Below are 16,507 nucleotides of genomic sequence, written 5' to 3' on the forward strand. Positions count from 1 at the left end.
ATTATAAATTCAATTTAGCTACCTTGGCTAGGTATATCGGAAAACGATGATCGAAGAGGACAGCTTCGTCGCATCCTCCCCAGGATCGTTAATTTTAAGTTTAGACTAAGTTAGTTTTAAGGCCACCATGTACGAATATCTCTGCTTTGCCAAGCAATTATCGAAATTTTCGTTTAATTTTGCTCGCTCCCTCGTTTCACAGCTCGATCACCTCTACTTGTTGCATAAGCAAGTGACCGGCTGTGTAGCTGGTCCGAACAGTAGATCGTCGTCGCTTCTGGTGCATCCGCTACCAGAGAAAGATGTTGCGAACACAGAGGGAGATTTTTCATCTCTGTCTCTGTGGAAGTCACCGATCGCAGAAGAGGACCCTTTCTTTCGTAATCCTCCGCAAGTCGTGTCCACGCTTGTGTAACCCTACCAGACCACTGATAACCGAAATTCCTTTTGCACATGTTCCCATAACAACGCATGACACTCCATACGTCAGATCACTGATAACCGAAATTCTTTTTGCATACGTTCCCATAACAACGCATGACACTCTTTCCGTTCCCATAATAACGCACGTATGACACTCCTTACATAACGCATGATACTCAAAACAAGGGAATGAACAGATATAAAAACACGACCCATAGGAGATAGTTCAGTCTCGTCCTGTAATTCGATCCGAACGAATCTATGACCAACAGTACGGTAATTGTAATTATAGTGTAAAACAAGTGAAAATAATAAAGAGTTTGTCTCCTGTTGGAGATCAACATTTTTTTTTTTGTGTCAAATACCGAATTATTACGTGACACTTGCGTGGTTCGCGGCGCGGAGTTGTGAGAAAATGGGGCACTCCTTTCGGCGGCGTCGGCCACTTCCTCTCGAATGGGACCCACTAAAAGGAAACGGGATCGACTTAGTGGGACCAACTCCACGAATCGCGTCGCGTCTTTCCCAATTTTGCCTTATTTTTTCCATAATGTAATTGCTCGACAGAACTAAGCGAGGAAATCGAAGGAACTTCGATTCCCTCCATCTCCTCGGTTTAGTAACTTCGTTTGTATTGCGCATCGAGGGAGATCGATGGTACTTTGATTCCATCTATCTCTCTCTGGGTCTCCGCTCGCAGCAACCTCCACGTAGCGAGACGAGGTAATCGGTATTACTCGCGACGTACAATAATTCTTCGTCGCGGGTAGTACCGAGCTAATTGGCTGCGAATTTAATATATTATATTAATGAAATTTCTAATCATAGTTTGGTGATTGGTATCCACAAAAATATACGAGAAAAGTGAGCAGAATCTTGAAGTATTAAAAAAAAAGTCAAACATTATTTACACAAAATAATGTACTTACTTTAAATGCGAAATGAGATGTGTAAAATGAAAGTGAGAACGAGACAGATCACACGTATTCCCTACGATCGGTTTTTGTTTAGATCGCTAAACAGGGTGATCGTCTCGTCGGTCCAGCCTGGTCTAATTGTACGAATCTCTGTACGCTGTCGAACACACGGCTTCTCTTTTTCTCGTTTTTTACCCACGTCGTCGATTGCTTCTCTGCGAGCGAGCGAGCGATAGTGTAGCTGGCTCGAACAGTTAGTTCCGTTCTCAGGTGATCCGATTCAAAGGAACGGTGCCTTGACCAGAGAGGGGTGCGTGGCAACACGCATCCGTCTGCGGTAGCCGCCGTCTTCGTGATTCCTCTCTGCGGTCGGTCGTCCGGAGTCATGTCCACTGTTTGCGTGGCTCGTGGCTAGACGAGAGGAGAAACGGAGAACTCGTTTCGGGGGCGTCGATGATCTTTCTCTTCGAGAAACGGAACCGAATCTGGAACCTGATGCACGATTCGTGCCGTGTTTCTCCTAATTTTGCCTCGTTTCCTACGATCGAGTGGTCACGTGGCAGGGCTAAACGAGGAGATCGATGGAACTTTGATTCTCTTCGCCTCCTTGATTTCGAAGTCTAGATCGTAAGATCCGTGGAAATTAAATGTGTCTTCTTTCGGGTTTCTCGCAAGAATCTCTTAATGGATTGGCGAAATCTGTTACGAGAGCGCGATGGTTCGAAAATACCCAAAGGATCCACCATGGTCGAACAGATCGATGGTAGATCGAATCGAAGAAAAAAGAGAAAGACTACTGTGTCTCGTGGAGTCGCTCGGTTTCTGTTTCTTTCGACCTCGTCGAAAGAACCCGAGTATAAAACGCGTCGACATTTGGATTCAACGGTAAGACACGAGGACTCGAGATGAGAGTAGCATGGTAGATGCGTCGTCGCATGAATCATTTTCCCCGTTGCGCGGCACGAGTCGCAAAACGAGAAACTTTCTTCGCGATACGCCGCATAATTTCCTTCTGACAGCCAGGCATCCCGAATGTTTTGCGGAATAATACCACGACGAACGCGGCGACGTACTAACGAGTTCGTTAGCCGTAAAAAGTGACGTCGCTACGACGAATAAAAAGCGACCCGATAGAGGAGACCGCGAAGACGAACGCCGGTTTATTTATCCCCGGGACGCGAGCAACAACGATGGTAATAGAAATCCCAACAACACTGATTACCGCCCTCATTGTACGTCCGTACATCTTTGTTACGCGCAATACTGTAACGATACTAATCACGCTCCACGGCGGCGGAGAATAATTTGTACGAGTCGGTAAGTACATCGGCCCATTGTCGTGCTGATTTGCACGCGAACACAGGCAATCAAAGCGAAATCAAAGTGCTGACCGTACCTTTCTTCTAACTGTCTTCGGATTAAGATTAATGTCCCGTTATTGATCATTTTCAAGACGCTTGTACGCAATCGAGATTGAATTACGGAAAGCAAGTAAGTCTCATTTCGCCGGAGTTTCTCAATTGGCATTCTCGTGTTTCCGGGTCTTTGGGATACATACTTTGCACTGTTTACCGTGGAATAAATTCGATACGGAGGTTCCTCTATTGTATTTAATTGTTCGGGCGAATAATGCATCGTACGAGATAAGAAACTACAGAAAAGAAGGAAAAGCTGTACTCGGTTCGTTTCTACCTATTTATACTCGGTTCGTTTCTACCGATTTATACTCGGTTCGTTTCTACCGAGTTCTACTAGGTTCGTTTCTACCGATTTATACTCGGTTCGTTTCTACCGATTTATACTCGGTTCGTTTCTACCGATTTATACTCGGTTCGTTTCTACCGAGTTCCGCTCGGTTCGTTTCTACCGATTTATACTCGGTTCGTTCCTACCGAGTTCTGCTCGGTTCGTTTCTAGCGAGTATTGGAACATCGCTAGTTTCGAGTTTCGATCGCGTTTCGTTGATACCGTCTCGTTGGATCGTGCCGTGCGAATCGGGCTCTCGTCGCGAGAGATCCGGGGATATGCAAAACCTCGACGACGGTTGTGCGATTAACAATATACGTACAGGGGCGTGCGTTCACCGTCGCCGTACGAATGCATATATTCATCGTACGGCGAACGGAGTGCGTTGAAAGGGTGGTAGAAATCCACAACGAACGGAAGACAAGAGAAGCTTCGAGCCCGACAAAACGAAATGTTTGGTCGTGGAAGAAGAAGCCGGCGGGTATAATGGATATCTTTATTATCGGAGGGAGAGGCAAAGCCGATTGGAGTCGGGGGAAAGACGTCGTGGTATCGCCGGTGACGGTCCCAGCGACGACGTTCTGCTGTACCAGGCCAGCAGAACTTCGGTCCAATTGGTCTGCCCTCCCTCCCCGACATAAATATTGATGAAAACGATACATTTATACGCGAACGACAAGTCCGTCCGCGGATAAAAAGTCGAGAGATTTATCGGGATACGGCCTCGCGACGACAGCCATTTCTGCGCCGATCATACATCAAGCGGAGCCTCCAGGCCAATTCCGATCGTCGAGCCTCATGCTCATGCGATTCCCCGTTTCTAGAGCGATCTACGCTCCAGATTCGTTCAAGAGTGTCGTTTCGGGCAGATTTTTTAAACGACCGCGGAAACGGATCCAATTTCGCTCGAAAGATCCTCCCCACCGATCTCCGTTTTCAGGACCGATCGATTTTCGGTTCAGCCGCGGAACGTGCGTCTAAATTTGTCTCGATGTTCCGTCGTTATCGTCTCAGCTTCGTAAACGACTTGAAACGAAACGTTTAATACAATTGGTATATACTTTTCACGGTACAATCGAAGAAGAAGAAATACAAACGAGGGAAATTAGATCTCCGTGTTTCTTAATGAAAATTCGCAACGCTCCGATAGCCTATCGGGACGTGTACTCGACGATCCTGCGAAAGCGCGTTAAAATTCGCAAAAGAATAGATTGGATTTTTCTCTTGTTAGAATTAACCGGTAGAAAATTACAAAAACGGTTACGTAAGACGAAAGGTGAAAGGCCACGATGCAAGGATCGAATACAATATAAAAGAAATGCAGTCATAGTGGTTTCGACGTGTCATTAGTTACATCATAATCGAAGTCGCTTAATTAAGAAGATACCCGATTAAGTCGTGGGGTAGCTACGAAAGGAAAACGAAACGAGCTGTCGATTGTGCTTAGGAGTATTTCTTTTACTTGGTTCGCGAAGTGTTTTGTAAGCATCATTAGAACCGGTTCCGCTGAACGCGTGGCGTCGAATGAGACGCGCCGGGGAATTATTTAAGTCCTTAATCTTGCTAAGTAATTTAATAGCGAGACGTTCCGCAAAAAGAATACATCGAGAGAAAAAGCGGCGCGAGCTGAGTCGAGCGTGGCTCGCGTTAAATTTGATTTAACGTGTGTATCGGAGACGCGTCAATTTAGAATCGGTGTTGATCGTGCAATATCGAAAAGAAGATACCAACGAAACGAAAAATTACGCAGATCTCTCCGAATTGTTGCTCACTTTTACCATTTACTCTGTGCGATCGTTCGCGCGACACCGTTCTCCAATCACTAACCGTAGAAAACGTTGAGTCGTTTCATTTTCGGACACCCTATACAGGTTAATCTTTAAACGAAACGATTCGAGCAGTATCTACCACGGTTAGTGTATTTCGAAGATTACGTCGAAATGGTAAAATCTACTTTCGCGTTCAACTTTACGTTGAAGGAGAAAGATCCCTGGGTGGGGGCTACAAGGTTGTTTCAAGGTCAACTATGATTTCTTTTAAAACAACACGTGGTATGTTTCTTCCACGAATCGATAGAGCGTAACGATAATTTGGAAATGCAACAAGGGAACTTAATTGAACCTACTGGTATGAATACCTCTTGATGGACTATTGTTAATGTCTCGCTGATTACTTACCATTGATTCGAACGTTCGAATACACTGCCCCGAGCTTCGATGCATTTTCAAATACGTTCCTCCGAGTTACCTTCAACGGCCACAATGAATTCAAAGATTTTAACATCGGATTTACCAACCGGTCAAAATGACCGGTACCAACTGCTTTGACAAAGAAATTTACTTTAAACTCCATGGCATAGCTTCCAAAGACGTAGTGAATTTTCCTACTCTATAGATATAATCGATTTCGCAAAGTTCCTCTTTCAATGTATCAAAACCTATCGGTAGTTTTAACGTTGAACGCGATTCTTCTTTCGTATCTACGAGACTTGAGTAAATAATATTACAGATTTGTATTACAAGTTACAATGAAATTATATTGTATCACATTATTCTATTATTATATTTATAGATTACAATAGTGGAAAACCACGTATACGTCTGATACCGTAAATACGTTGCTAATACCCGTGTAGGTAACAGTTTCGAACTGTCGACGCGCCATCTCGCGTAAGGATATCATTGATGCCGATTACGATGCAACCGATCGCCTCACCGAGAATGTTTTCTTACGTCGGGACCCTGGACGGGTAGGGCGCAGGCCCCTTTATTGGATTTAGTCCCCTAATGATTTTGTCAAGCCGGGATGAAAAGAACCTGCCAACATTCCACCGTGACTCGTTCTGCATTCGAATTTGGCGCTGTAACCACGCTTGGCTAACCGACGGGGATCCCCTCGTAAATTACGCTTCACGGATCGTAACCCATCACCTAACACAATTACTCGCGAGAAATAGCTGACGGACGAGACGATTCCTTAACACATTTCCATTTCGATCGTGAATCACAATTTTCGGTCTACCGCTGCGTCTTTACGAATTTCTTCTCGTGGTTTTTGCCCGTTCCGTTGTCGCTGTATCGCGCAACATGTATTTTCTCGCGCAACGTGCAATCAGAAATATTATCGTACACGCGTCTAGTAAATGATTCGATGCGCATCGATATCGAACACGCTCGATTCCAACCACCACGGAGATCATCGCGGAAACATTTACTTATTCGTCGATTCCACGTTTCCTTTCGCGATACAGAAAAAGCGTATCGCCTCGTGTAACATCGTACGGTGATCGGTATTAAAATCGCGTTACTTTACGATGTTACGATAGCGTTCTCGATTCGTTCGAGCGGTACCGAAACCGAGAATCAACCTCCATCACCGACCAACGCGCGTTACCTAAGGATTCTTCGCTCTCGGAGTACCGAGTTTCTTTTATCGGGAGTACACTGTAACAGCGTCGGAGGCCATAATTAAAAGGGTCCGGTCGTTTAAAAAATATTTTCAGTATATCGTGGCTTGCACGATACGTTCGTTCGGTTTGAATAGAACGACCGCGGGAAACAAATAAAATTCGTGGCCACGTCAAACCGGCAGAGATTAATTGTGCTTCGAGAAGTCGACCTTCTTCGCCAGATAGGCAAAACACAAACGCCCAATTATTTCCTTAAATGCCGAGCCGATATCGGGAGGAGTATTGGCCGTCGGTTCTCTCGCTATTACGCGAAACTAATAAATCTTTCTCGCGGTGGATATACACGTATCGCGTTTTTTAAGCGATCCGGATCTTCCGTCGTTCCAGGAACGAGGCCCTCGATCATACACCATTAATTATCGACACAATGCATGAGGATTAGGTTTTTCTGTAACGCGGGGACCGCCGAAAACGTACGCGCGCCTGGTGCAGCTCCCCACGTCACCGAACGTCAACTCTAAATGGAAATGTCTTAATTATCAGAGCACGTAGTGCCCGACAAAAACCAACGTCGGCTCCCTGAACCGTCCCACCGCGGCGCTATACGTCCTGGAGTAAGATTCTCATACGAAGAGGGCCGGACATTCGGATGCTGTGTAAGCTATAAGCATCGTGCGTTCTCCCTTTACCACCAAAAGCGATGACATTTATTGGCGGCGCGCAAAGAAACGCGTCCAGAACGGTACGTTGCGAGAGTATACCAAAGGTGGAATTCACGAGCGGTGATTGGACGAATATCCTCGCGCTTGACGGTGTTGAAAAGAAATTTACAAACGAAACGTCCACGGACGAGTTTGCCCGATCGATCTCGATTTAACTAGCGAATTTTACGAGAGAGTTCAGTACCTGTTCTCGGTGGTGTAATTCCTAATTTCAAAATTACGAAATTTCAATGTTTTACATCAAAGTTCACGCTACAAGTTCTCGAGTAATCTCTTCTTAAGGAATTGTTTACAACGAATACAGGTAGAGTTTCTTTGTTTTTTTTTTTTTTTTATATACAATGTTTATTCGCACCTTAACGCTAGAGCTACCAAAGAGGTCGATTTGACCTGTTTCGAACTTCTTTTTAAAATTATTTAATTATTAACGGTGTGTTTCGCTACAATATTCGCGGACAATTATTGAAATAGACAACTAATGGTACTCGTAAATTAATTTGCCCTTTCCCTGTCTGATTTCTAAGATGTCTGTGATCTGACACAAATAGGAATACGGCCACTGTCGCATGTATTTGTGTATCTTGTTCGTATTCCTATCAGGTGGTATACCAAGATTAAGCGAGATAAAAATCCTTATCTACCGATTTTATCGTTTGAAAATGGAAGATATTGTATATGGAAGAACCTATCGTCAGTGTTGAATTCTCCTTAGTTTATCGTGTAGAGTGTAGTATTCTCGAATGACTTGAGCAAAATTAAGACTACGAGCCCTCTATGAAGTAAAGATCTACTTTGTCCTTGTTAAATTTAAGACAAATCTATTTTATAGCGAAAAGAAGCTCAAACGCATAAAATCTGTTTTCAGATTTTACGCGCTTGTATCGGTTATTTGCGCATGCGCATCGTCTTAAAATCTTTTTTAAAATCATTTTTAGCGATTGGTCCATTCGTTTTCAACATCCGTACGAAAAACATTGACCAGCTTTTCAGAGCTATGGGAATCGACCAATGGTTGTTTGCACTTTTTGCGCAAGTGCAATAAGTGCAGTCAATGCGAACAAACCTAATGTCGACCGACGTGGATAGACGAGCGGCGAATAGCTCGACGTGCGAATTAATTTCGTCTAACGACAAGCAGCCGAGTTTATGGATATTAACTCAACCTGTCGACTGTATTATATTACCATGTGACGCGCAAGGAAAAGATAACGGCTGAAAGTCTGCAGTTTGCAGCAAACGTGAACATGTTCTAACACTTATAGTATCATCTCCGGATCAGCTGTCATAAGCAGACGATACACAGGTGAAATATACTTTTGACCAACACTTCGTTCGTTAAACTGTCCACTAAATCGTCTTAATACTTTCTTTTGAATAAACATATAAATCTAACATTATTTTCAAGTACAGAAATTTTCCTGTTTAGAATTAGCCTTTTGCCTTAATTACTATTTATATTGTCATCGATTGGTTAAAAAGTATAATGTTTCGAATATTATAATACAGATTCTGTTAATTATTGCGTATGATTTTGTTCTAAAATTGTATTACTACGAATAAACTGTAAATTCCAATGTATCTTTTCTTTTTATCGTTTCAGTATCTGCTGTCATTTATTGGATCATAAGGTCATGGAATTAAGTGAAACCAGTGTACAAATAAGAGATTGTTCCATAGACTTTATTCCTGTGTACGTTAAGCAAGAGAACGACAAACGTGAGACAGATTTCAATGATGTTGAAATAATTAATGCAGCTCAACATTTTTGCGCCATCGAAATTAAAGAAAGTAAAAGATACGGTACAGTTAATGAAAACAAAGAATCGAATACAAATAATAAAGATTATGTGGAAAATGCAAACTTAAATAATTTAAACTCGACAATAAATCCTACAGAACAGAATGAAAATTATAACATTAATGGCATTTTGAATGGATCGATGTATTTGCAGAATTTAGACTATGAGAATGTGAATATAGAAATACAAAAGCCGACGAATCAAATTTCAGAGGTCTTTATTGATCATAACGAACAAATACAAACAGCCAACTATAGTATTTCTACAGTTACTATACCAAGTGAACTTTTAGGGCTAAACCTTAACATAAAGAAGGAAGATGAACTAGATCAAGAAACGATCTATACTACAGAATGGTTATGCAACATAGATAACGAAAGTGATCTTCGATCGAATGTTTCCAAAAATACAAAGAAACAAGTTGAAGTTCCTACTGACATTGAAGCTACAATTACACCATTAACGAAACAGAGGAACCAAACATTGGAAAATGTTAATTTAAAAATCAAGGAAAGTAAACACGAGAGATCTAAAAGACAATTGAAAATAAGGTCGTTACAGGATTACAAAGAGAAACTACGAAGAAAAGCAGAGTGTATGCGAGAGAAAAGAAAAAAATTATACGAACAAGAAAGCGAAGAACAGCGTTTGCAGAGATTAGCAAAAGAAGCGGCAAAAAGACGAGAAATGAGAATGTATTATGAAACACCGGAGCAAAGAAGAAAAAGATTGGATGCCGAAGCAGCAAGAAAAAGAGAATACAGAATGTATAATGAAACGCCCGAAGACAGAAGGAAAAGGCTAGATCGTGAAGCAGAGAGAAGAAGAATGAAAAGGCTTTCGTTATATGCTACTGAAACTCCTGAAGAAAGGAGGGAGAGATTAAACAGAGAATCTACGAAACGAAGAGAAGCTCGACTTAATCAGTATGCTAAAGAAACGCAAGAAGAAAGAAAAGAAAGACTAAGAAGAGATGCCTTGAGAGTTAGAGAAATGAGATTTACTAGATCTGCCATTGAAACGGAAGAGGAACGCAGGCAAAGGTTAGTAAAAGACGCTCTTCGAAAAAGAGAGGTAAGAATGCATGGAGGCCATTCGATGAATAATAATTTCACTGAACTACAAACCGTTCGTAATTTTGAAGAATTAAACAATGTGCAGATAAAGGAGAACCCTGATAATCAATTGGGAGGTCATTATTTGAGCAACTGGATGATGTGGTTCCAGAACTCATTAGCTCAACCAGTTCATGTTGGAGAACAAAACGGCAAGCCTCAATCAGAAAATACTGGATAGAACATTTCATACATTTTTAGTACTGTACATACATATGGTTTCTGAACATTCGCATACATAATAGGACTATACAGTGGCTAAACTATATATGCGTTTCATATAAGCTTTTGATACAACATTTATGCTTGAAATATAGTGACAAAATGTAAAAAACTGCTGAAACTCCTGCATCGACATATTGTTAACTGCATAAGACATATTAACAATAGTTTTCGTATGCTGTACAACTTAATTTGTAATATTTATATAATTTGTCATCATCTTTGATTACGATATTATAAGTTGCCAAGAGTGTAAAAACCTGTTATTTAGTGTGTCTACACACACACATATATATATAAATCGTATGTATGTATGTATGTATGTATGTATGTATGTATGTATGTATGTATGTATGTATGTACGTACGTATGTACGTAGGTACATTTATATATATATATATATATATATATATATATATATATATATATATATATATATATATATATATATTTATTGTAGATAATTTACCAATTAATAGATAATGCACACCCTTGAAACATTCAATGCTGTTGAATTTCATGTGGTAACTTAAAACTATGTAAAGCTTCTGTCCCTTTAAAAGATGTACAAAGTATAGTAAAATTATTGTGATGTTATTATATTATTTAATGTGAATGGGAGAAAATTGTTGAAGTGTTAATATTGTAAAAAATTAAAATGATACATTTGAGAAATAACAAAATAATTCTTAACAGTGCCTTTTTGTTCACTGTTTTACAAAAGTAATTTGTAATGTGAGTCAAGCAATTTATATGTGTGTGCATCATTTAAGCACGAGTGAATGATTCTGACAAAAATTTGACTGTTTCTCAAAATACGTGTATGTATATTATAATATAATGTAATTTTTTCTACAGTTCCTTTGTATTAAACAATACAAGAAAACAAATTGTCATATAGTTTTATCCAATTTGTTATTTGTCCTACTTTCCTTTCTTATTTTATTCATATACTTTTAATATTTTTAACATTGTATTTACTATATCATGAAAAATGGTTTTTGTATAAATAAAATTATTATAAATGTTAAGTATCATTTAAAAATCAATAAGACATATTAAGAGAGATTCAAATAGTTCAAATTAGTGTATGAAAATTGAGAAAATTTAAGTAACTAATAACCAATCGTTTTTAAATAGTGTAATATCATAAAGATTGTATATAAAAAAAATGTAAGTATTGTAACAGTTGTTAATTAAAAAATAGTTTTGTTTTCGTATACATAATTTTTATAACTGACACATATTATTTATCAACATTTTTCTTAATATATAATGAACATGTAACTTACAATAAATTTATTTTAAAAGTTGACCAATCGAGAAAATGTCAATGCTCATTGGTTTTATGTTGACCAATTACTACCGTTTTTTACTTCTCGCAATATCCCTGGTAATCATTGCCATGTGCGCTTCTAACCTAGAATATGAAACAAACGTTCAAGTACATATTAAATAACCAACCATACAATATTTTAAACAACAGATTATGATTATTCAGTGAAAGTTTTATTATAAAATTTCGATCATGAAACAGTTTATCGGAGTGAATATTGTATATTTCATATAAGAAAAGAGATCGTAATTTTGTATATAAAAATACAATTTTATCTTGGTAACTTTTTTCGATTTCTCATTTTATTTAATAAATGTAAAATGGGTTTAACCAAGCAATATTTGAGATATGTGCCAGCTGGAAATTTAAATATAATTGCCAGTCCTTCTTGTAATATTGTTTTTGTAATATTACAAGGACAGGAAGGTAGATTCGTAGCAGTTGGAGCATGTGAACATGTTTTCATATGGGATTTACGTCTGGGAGAAAAGGTAAAATACATAATATTTAACCTGTTCTACTGAAAATTATATATATATATATCATTATAATTCATTATTGCTTTAGGCTCAAATATTATCAGGAGATAAAATAAATGTCTCGTGTTTGGCTTCATCTCCTAATCAGAGACATTTAGCAGTTGGTTATGCAGACGGTACTGTGAAAACATTTGATTTGAGATCAGGAGAAAATATAAGTGTATTTGTAGGTCATCGATCTGAAATTACAACTTTGGCATATGATAAACAAGGACATAAATTAGCTTCTGGTTCAAAAGTAAGATATTTTGCTAAGTGAAATGTATATAATAACCAAGTTTTTAAACTATTAATTTCTATTTATTGTTTTTTAGGATACAGATATTATCATTTGGGATGTAGTAGCAGAAACTGGAATATGTCGATTAAGTGGACATAAAGGTGTAATAACTAAACTAGCATTTATGAAAGATCACAATATTATTATCAGTGCTAGTAAAGACACCTTTGTAAAATTTTGGGATATAGATACAGAACATAATTTTAGAACCCTTGTTGGTCACAGAACAGAGGTAAATATCATTGAAAATATAAGTATACTAAATCATAATTCCTTCACATGGTTATAAATAAGTATTCATGAATCAAGGTTTGGAGTCTTGTATTAGCTAAAAATGATCAATATTTAATAACTGGTTGCAATGATAATGAATTACATGTGTGGAAAATATTTTTTACCGATAATGGAACTTCAGATTTTGAAGTTAATTTGCAAGATTTAAATATCACTGATGATACTGAAGTCAGCGACATGGTATATTCTTGTTAATTTATAGTTGCATTTAGAATATACTTTTTGATCTTATACTTAATGAAAATATTATATTTTACTAGAAATATCCTTTAAAATGTGAAAAAACTGGAAGTATATTGAGAAGCAGTCACAGACGAGTTGTAAACCTTGAAGTTGATACAACACATACTGTTATAGGATGTCATGGTGTCGACAATACTATAGAATTATTTCAATTTTTATCTGATACCAAAGTAAAAGATAATGTGGTAAAACGATTGCGGAAAGAAAGAAAAAAAGCAGAAAAGTATGAAAAAATGTTGTAATATATTTATATAAACTAAGTATTTTATGAATATTTAAATATTTTTCAACATAATATGTGTATTTTACAAGTAGAAGTGAAAGCAATGCAGAAACAAATTTTTCTGGAGTACCAACAATAAAAGACGAAATCATTCGTTTGCCTGTCGTTAAAGTGTCTGGTAAAGTAAAAGGATTAAATATGGTAATGGGTAGAGAAGGGGAACTCAGAGTAAGTTACATCAAACAAATCTTACTTCCTTCTTAAAATCTAACTAGAAATGCTTTGTCCAACTAATTTTTATATTGCTCTTTCAGATATGTGTTGGAATAAATAATAATTCCATTGACTTATATTCCCTTTTCACACAAAAAAACGATGCCGAAGTGAAACATTTAAGGTCACTAACAAGTTACGGACACCGTACAGATGTTCGCGCCGTTTGTTTTAGTTCTGATAATTTGGCTTTCGCAACGGCAAGTGGTGATTCTGTGAAATTGTGGAATAGGTATTAGAACATAACTTATAAGATTTGTAGAAAATCTCGGCAACATTTTATACTATCTTTTATAATTTTAGACCAACTCTTGCATGTTTGCGCACTGTACAGTGTGGTTATGCATTAACAGCAACGTTTGTACCGGGTGATAGACATTTAATAGTAGGTTTAAAAGATGGTAAAATGCTGATTATTGATATCGCAGCAGGTGACATTTTAGAAGAAGTACCAGCACATTCCAAGGAACTTTGGAGTGTTATACTCTTTCCTGATAAGGTGATTTATATTGATCATTTTTTATATTATATGTATTATAAACTGTTATATTTTATAATCATTTCATAGTGTTGTATAAATTCTTAATTATATTTTACATTCTTGTAGAAGGGAGTAGCAAGTGGTGGAGGAGATCAAACAGTCAAATTTTGGAATTTTGAACTTATTCAAGATCCTGATAGAGAAATCAAGGCAAAAGTCTTGTCTGTTTTACATTCAAGAACTTTAAAACTAGAAGACAGTGTATTATGTGTCAGAATAAGTCCTAATAATAGATTTGTTGCTGTTGCACTACTTGATACAACTGTCAAAATTTTTTTCCTCGATACGTTTAAGGTAATTATCTATAAATATATATATATATATATATATATATAGTTTTCCGAACAATTAGAAATAATAACAAATATACAATATTGTTTCAGTTTTTCGTTTCACTTTATGGCCATAAATTGCCAGTTTTGTGTATGGACATATCTAGTGACTCAACACTCATCGCTACTGGTTCTGCGGACCGAAATATCAAAATTTGGGGTTTAGATTTTGGAGACTGTCACAAATCAATGTTTGCACATGATGATTCCGTAACGGGGCTTTCATTTGTTCCTGGTACGCACTACATATTTACTTGTGGAAAGGATGGAAAAGTAAAGCAGTGGGATATTGATATTTTCCAAAAAATTGTGACATTGCAAGTAATTGGATTTATTTAAAACATACTTCATAATATTATAAAGAAACAGTTAATGATTAAAACATGAAATCGCATAAAATTTATTTATTCAGGGACATTCAGGTGAAGCATGGAATTGTACTGTTTCACCAAATGGTATTTATGTTGTATCCTGTGGATCTGATAAAGTAGTTAGATTGTATGAACGAACCTCAGAGCCTTTAGTTCTACAAGATGAAGAAGAAGAAGAAAGAGAACGTCAAGAAAATGAATTAGCTACTGGTGAAATCACTGTTGTCTCTGGCCAAAAACCACAATCTTTACCTTCGAGAAAAACTGTATCAAGTGAAAGAGGGGTAAATATTAATAAATCGTATAAATTCGTGTAAATTTATGTTCATATATATTGTACAAATTATGTACTTTTTAGGCCGAATTGATCCTAGAATGTTTAGATGTATCTAAAGCATTTAATGAACAATTATCAAAATTAGCATCACCAAATACAGCGCCTACTGTCCCTTTAGAAATGCAAGCTTATAATTGTACAACTGTAGAGGATTATCTGTTAGAAACAATTAAACGAATCAGAGCAAGGTAAAAATATATATATACTGTACATTATACATACTGTACATTAAATATTTATGTGTAATAAAAATAAGTTGCATAATAAAATAATTATTTTTAGCGATTTGGAAGAAACATTATTATTGTTGCCATATTCAACTGCCTGTGAAATTCTTCAAATGCTTCCCAAATTATTAAAATCAGATTATCACACAGAATTAATTGCAAGATTAGCATTGTGTTTAGTACAAGCTCATCATGGTCCAATTATGACTACTTCTGAACTTTTACCTGTGCTAGAAATTGTCAAAACACTCACCATTAAAAAAATTTCAGAACTAAGAGTAAGAAATATTCCTCATACAATTTATAATTGGATAATTATGTAAAAAGTTTAATTTAATTAAAAATCACTTCTAGGATACAATCGGATTCAATTTACATGGAATGTTACATATGCAACGTGTTATTGAGGAAAAGGAAGGAATCCAACTTTTCACAGATGCAACTAAAAGTAGTAAACGTAGGAATAGAGCAAAAAGAAACAAAGAAAAAGCAGTGAAAAGAGCAATCATGTCGTTATAAAACTTTTACTTTGTAATAATGAAAATGTTTTGTAAATATACTTAAATAAAATCATTTTTATAATTATTTCTTTTAAGCGACTAAATTTTATATGGAATGCAATATTCACAATTGAAAATAGAAGCATTGTTATAATATTTTTATGAATAAATTAGTGTATCGTTTGTTATGTAAAAAACTATGTACCATAAATAATTAAAATTTACGTTCTTACTAACTATAATAAATACTTTATTATTTGTTACGAAACAGAGGGATCGTAATCGTTAGGTTGCTAAAGTAAACATGTAGGTGTCGGAACTTTTGGAATCCCAAGAATGCCAGTTTTCTTGTTATCACGCAGCGATTGGCTCGGACTCGTCATATCACCAACTGGAGGGAAAGCACATGGTTCCCTCTCTACTACTCTTATTCTAAGTAATAACATGAAAGCTGAATCAAAACGTTAGCAAGGAACATGACATCCCGACTCGAGACATGCTAAATAACAGATGAGGGCTTCAGCCTTTTTATAGATTAAACTCAGGTGTTAAACGACCAGCATTTAACTTTTACGGGTGCTACTTTTAACAATTTTTAAGCAACTGTTTTTTATTTATGCAAAATTACAGTTTTATTCATTTATGAACAGGAGAAATT

General features: G+C 37.1%; 2 protein-coding genes across 6 annotated transcripts; both read left to right on the forward strand.

The window, feature by feature from the left end:
- The first annotated feature begins 8,290 nt into the window (after positions 1 to 8,290).
- LOC143155320 (uncharacterized) lies at positions 8,291 to 10,664 on the forward strand. 3 transcript variants are annotated; one of them, XM_076327924.1, is made up of 3 exons: positions 8,291 to 8,520; positions 8,818 to 10,090; positions 10,178 to 10,664. In XM_076327924.1, the coding sequence occupies exons 2-3, from the start codon at positions 8,849 to 8,851 to the stop codon at positions 10,310 to 10,312; spliced, it is 1,377 nt and encodes a 458-aa protein (XP_076184039.1). In that variant the 5' UTR covers positions 8,291 to 8,520; positions 8,818 to 8,848; the 3' UTR covers positions 10,313 to 10,664. The 3 variants fall into 3 exon arrangements, with proteins under 3 accessions (XP_076184039.1, XP_076184040.1, XP_076184038.1); XM_076327925.1 differs by having other exon boundaries at positions 8,818 to 10,059; positions 10,178 to 10,317; XM_076327923.1 differs by having other exon boundaries at positions 8,818 to 10,661.
- A 1,095-nt stretch (positions 10,665 to 11,759) lies between these two features.
- LOC143155148 (WD repeat-containing protein 3) lies at positions 11,760 to 16,076 on the forward strand. 3 transcript variants are annotated; one of them, XM_076327557.1, is made up of 14 exons: positions 11,760 to 12,180; positions 12,257 to 12,466; positions 12,543 to 12,740; positions 12,818 to 12,982; positions 13,063 to 13,268; positions 13,358 to 13,496; positions 13,583 to 13,773; positions 13,845 to 14,040; positions 14,149 to 14,376; positions 14,466 to 14,735; positions 14,827 to 15,069; positions 15,144 to 15,310; positions 15,405 to 15,627; positions 15,704 to 16,076. In XM_076327557.1, the coding sequence occupies exons 1-14, from the start codon at positions 12,010 to 12,012 to the stop codon at positions 15,866 to 15,868; spliced, it is 2,772 nt and encodes a 923-aa protein (XP_076183672.1). In that variant the 5' UTR covers positions 11,760 to 12,009; the 3' UTR covers positions 15,869 to 16,076. The 3 variants fall into 3 exon arrangements, with proteins under 3 accessions (XP_076183672.1, XP_076183673.1, XP_076183675.1); XM_076327558.1 differs by having other exon boundaries at positions 13,361 to 13,496; positions 15,704 to 16,075; XM_076327560.1 differs by lacking the exon at positions 12,818 to 12,982.
- Positions 16,077 to 16,507: the final 431 nt, after the last annotated feature.

Source organism: Ptiloglossa arizonensis, chromosome 2, assembly GCF_051014685.1.
Source record: "Ptiloglossa arizonensis isolate GNS036 chromosome 2, iyPtiAriz1_principal, whole genome shotgun sequence".
In the NCBI taxonomy this organism is placed as follows: Eukaryota; Metazoa; Arthropoda; class Insecta; order Hymenoptera; family Colletidae; genus Ptiloglossa; species Ptiloglossa arizonensis.

Coding starts and splice junctions, on each gene's coding strand:
- LOC143155148 (XM_076327557.1), top strand. CDS start 12,010: ATGGGTTTAACCAAGCAATATTTGAGATATGTGCCAGCTGGAAATTTA. Junction 13,269..13,357: donor GAAAGAAAAAAAGCAGAAAA/GTATGAAAAAAT, acceptor GTATTTTACAAG/TAGAAGTGAAAGCAATGCAG. Junction 15,070..15,143: donor CTGTATCAAGTGAAAGAGGG/GTAAATATTAAT, acceptor TGTACTTTTTAG/GCCGAATTGATCCTAGAATG.
- LOC143155320 (XM_076327923.1), top strand. CDS start 8,849: ATGGAATTAAGTGAAACCAGTGTACAAATAAGAGATTGTTCCATAGAC.